The following is a 2476-nucleotide window of genomic DNA, read 5'->3' on the forward strand; positions in this document are numbered from 1 at the left end:
TGGCGTGAGCAAAGCATGGGCACGGGGATGGCGTGGGCACAGCGTGGACATGGACATGGTGAAGGTGTGGGGATGGCGTGAGCAAAGCATGGGCATGGGGATGGCATGGACATGATGTGGGCACAGCATGGGGATGGGCATGGACATGGCATGGGCACGGCATGGGGATGGGCATAGACATGGCAGGGGCACAGCGTGGACATGGTGAAGGCATGGGCATGGCATGAGCAAAGCATGGGCATGGGGATGCTGTGGTCATGGTGTGGGCACAGTATAGACATGGGGATGGCATGGACATGGTGTGGGCACAGCATGGGCATGGGAAAGGCATGGGCATGGAGACAGCATGGGCATGGCCAGGGCATGGAGATGGTGTGGGCTTGGGGGTGGCATGGGGATGGTGGGAGCATGGAGATGGCATGGGCATGGAGATAGTGTGGGCATGGTATGGGCATGGAGGTGGCATAGGCTTAGAGATGGTATGGGCTTGGAGATGGCACAGGCATGGAGATGGTGTGGAGATGGCATGGGCATGGAGACAGCATGGGCACGCAGAAGATGCCAACACGGAGCAGGGGAAGATCCGTCACCATCCTGGCGCCGTCCCTGGCCTGGCACTGGCCCCGCATGGTGGCCGGTCCCTCATTTCCAGCTGCTGAAGAACTGCTTGAAGAGGGGGCTCTCGCAGCCCTGGGGCAGGATCTCCACCTGCAGGACAGGAAGGGGTGACATCGCCGCGCCAGGCTCCGTGGGCACCTTCACCCCGGCTCTGCACCCACCTGGGTCCGGGGCRAGTACCCCATGCGGGCGATGAACTCCTCGGCCACCTTGAGGGCCGCCTGGCGCTCCTGCTCGTTGGCCTTGCGCCCTGTGGATGGAGACGTCAGAGCTGGCCCTGGGGCACCCATGAGCCACCTGGGGGTGGCCCCTGTCCCCTCCTGGCAGGCACCTTTCCACACGTAGATCTTGCCACAGGCGCCGTTGTCCAGCACGAAGCAGTCGTCRGTGCAGAGCAGGGTCTGGCTGAAGGGGCTGCTGGTTGCCACCTGGGTCAGGTCCATGCGCCCTGTGGCGTCCGACACCTGCCCACAGCCGCAGCGTCACCCTGGGGCCACCAGGATGTCCCCCAGCTGGGCCCAGTCTGGTGGCCCCTCTGGGCATCACGGTAGTATCCCATGGCCGTGCCCAGCCCCGTGTCCCCCCTCATGGCCACCATGGCATCCCCTGGCCATGCCCAACCTCATGTCTTCCCCAGGGCCACCATGGCATCCCCCAGCCATGCCCAACCCCTTGTCCCCTCCAGGGCCACCACAGCGTCCCCCAGCCATGCCCAGCCCTATGTCCCCCCCAAGGCCACCACGACATCCCCCAGCCATGCCCAGCCCCGTGTCCCCGCCCAGGGCCACCACTTCCTAGCCTTGTAGAGGACAGCCGCCCCCGCATTCCTCTGATCGGCCGTGATGTCCTCCTCGGGGCTGCCCTCCTGCAAGGTGGGTTTGGGACCCAGCACCTGGAGGGGGAGAAGAACGGGGACATCCTAAAGCCACCGAGGCCAGTGTGCGGGGACACCTGGGTCCGCTGCCGCCCTGCTGTGCCCAGCGCACCTGGAGCATCTCGGGGGGCTCCTCGCCGTCAGCCACGACCTCCACGCGGGCCTTGCCACGCCGCTCGCCRTCCCGGATGGCGGCGGCCAGGTCCTGCGCCTTGTTGCGCTCCAGCACGTTGGACTTGGCCCCGCACCACACGAAGATGCTCTGGGGGACACGGAGAGGGACCGAAGTCACCGAGCTGGCCCAGCCTGGCGTGTCACCACCCTGGTGGCCCCAGACCCACCTCGCCCAGGTCGAGGATGAAGCAGTCGCCCGTGTTGAAGCTGGTCCAGTTGAGGTCCCGCTCGCTGGCCCGGATGTTCTTCCTGCCCTTCACCTGGTAGAGCCGGCGCGTGGGGCCCGAGGCGGTGGCCGGGTGCGCGCTCCTGAACGCCGAGTCCACGCCRCCCTCCTGGGGACACGGGGCGGGTGCTGAGTGCCTGGCCGGGGAGGCCGAGCACCCATCGAGGATGCCGAGCAGTCAGCAGGGATGTCCAGCACCCATCAATGATGCCCAGCACTTGATGGGGGTGCTGAGCACCCAGCAGGGATGCTGAGCACCCATCAAGGATGCCAAGCACCTGATGGGGAAGCTGAGGAACTGATGTGGATGCTGAGCACCCAGCAAGGATGGTAGGCACCCATGGAGGATGCCAAGCAACTAATAGGGATGCTGAGCACCTTGGTGGGCATGAAGAGCACCCAGCAAGGATGATAAGCACCCACCAAGGATGTTCAGCACCCATGGAGGATGCTGAGCACCCAGCAGGGCTGATTGATAGGTGCCCACCGGGGATGTTCAGCACCCAAGGAGGATGCCGAGCACCCAGCAGGGCTGATAGGTGCCCACCAGGGATGTTCAGCACCCAAGGAGGATGCTGAGCACC

At 65.2% G+C, this 2476-nt stretch overlaps 1 protein-coding gene across 1 annotated transcript in view; it reads right to left on the reverse strand.

The window, feature by feature from the left end:
- Nucleotides 1-6: 6 nt before the first annotated feature.
- The window catches only part of CAPG (capping actin protein, gelsolin like), a 3840-nt gene continuing 1370 nt past the window's right edge, over nt 7-2476 (reverse strand). Inside the window, exons 4-9 of the mRNA XM_026076200.1 lie at nt 1834-2001; nt 1605-1754; nt 1418-1510; nt 950-1082; nt 780-868; nt 7-708 (exon numbers count right to left, since the gene is read on the reverse strand). Coding sequence (XP_025931985.1) covers nt 643-708; nt 780-868; nt 950-1082; nt 1418-1510; nt 1605-1754; nt 1834-2001 — 699 coding nt within the window. The 3' untranslated portion in view covers nt 7-642. The remainder of the gene's footprint in view (nt 709-779; nt 869-949; nt 1083-1417; nt 1511-1604; nt 1755-1833; nt 2002-2476) is intronic.

The sequence above is a fragment of the Apteryx rowi genome, unplaced genomic scaffold (genome assembly GCF_003343035.1).
Source record: "Apteryx rowi isolate R43461 unplaced genomic scaffold, aptRow1 scaffold_1103, whole genome shotgun sequence".
In the NCBI taxonomy this organism is placed as follows: domain Eukaryota; kingdom Metazoa; phylum Chordata; class Aves; order Apterygiformes; family Apterygidae; genus Apteryx; species Apteryx rowi.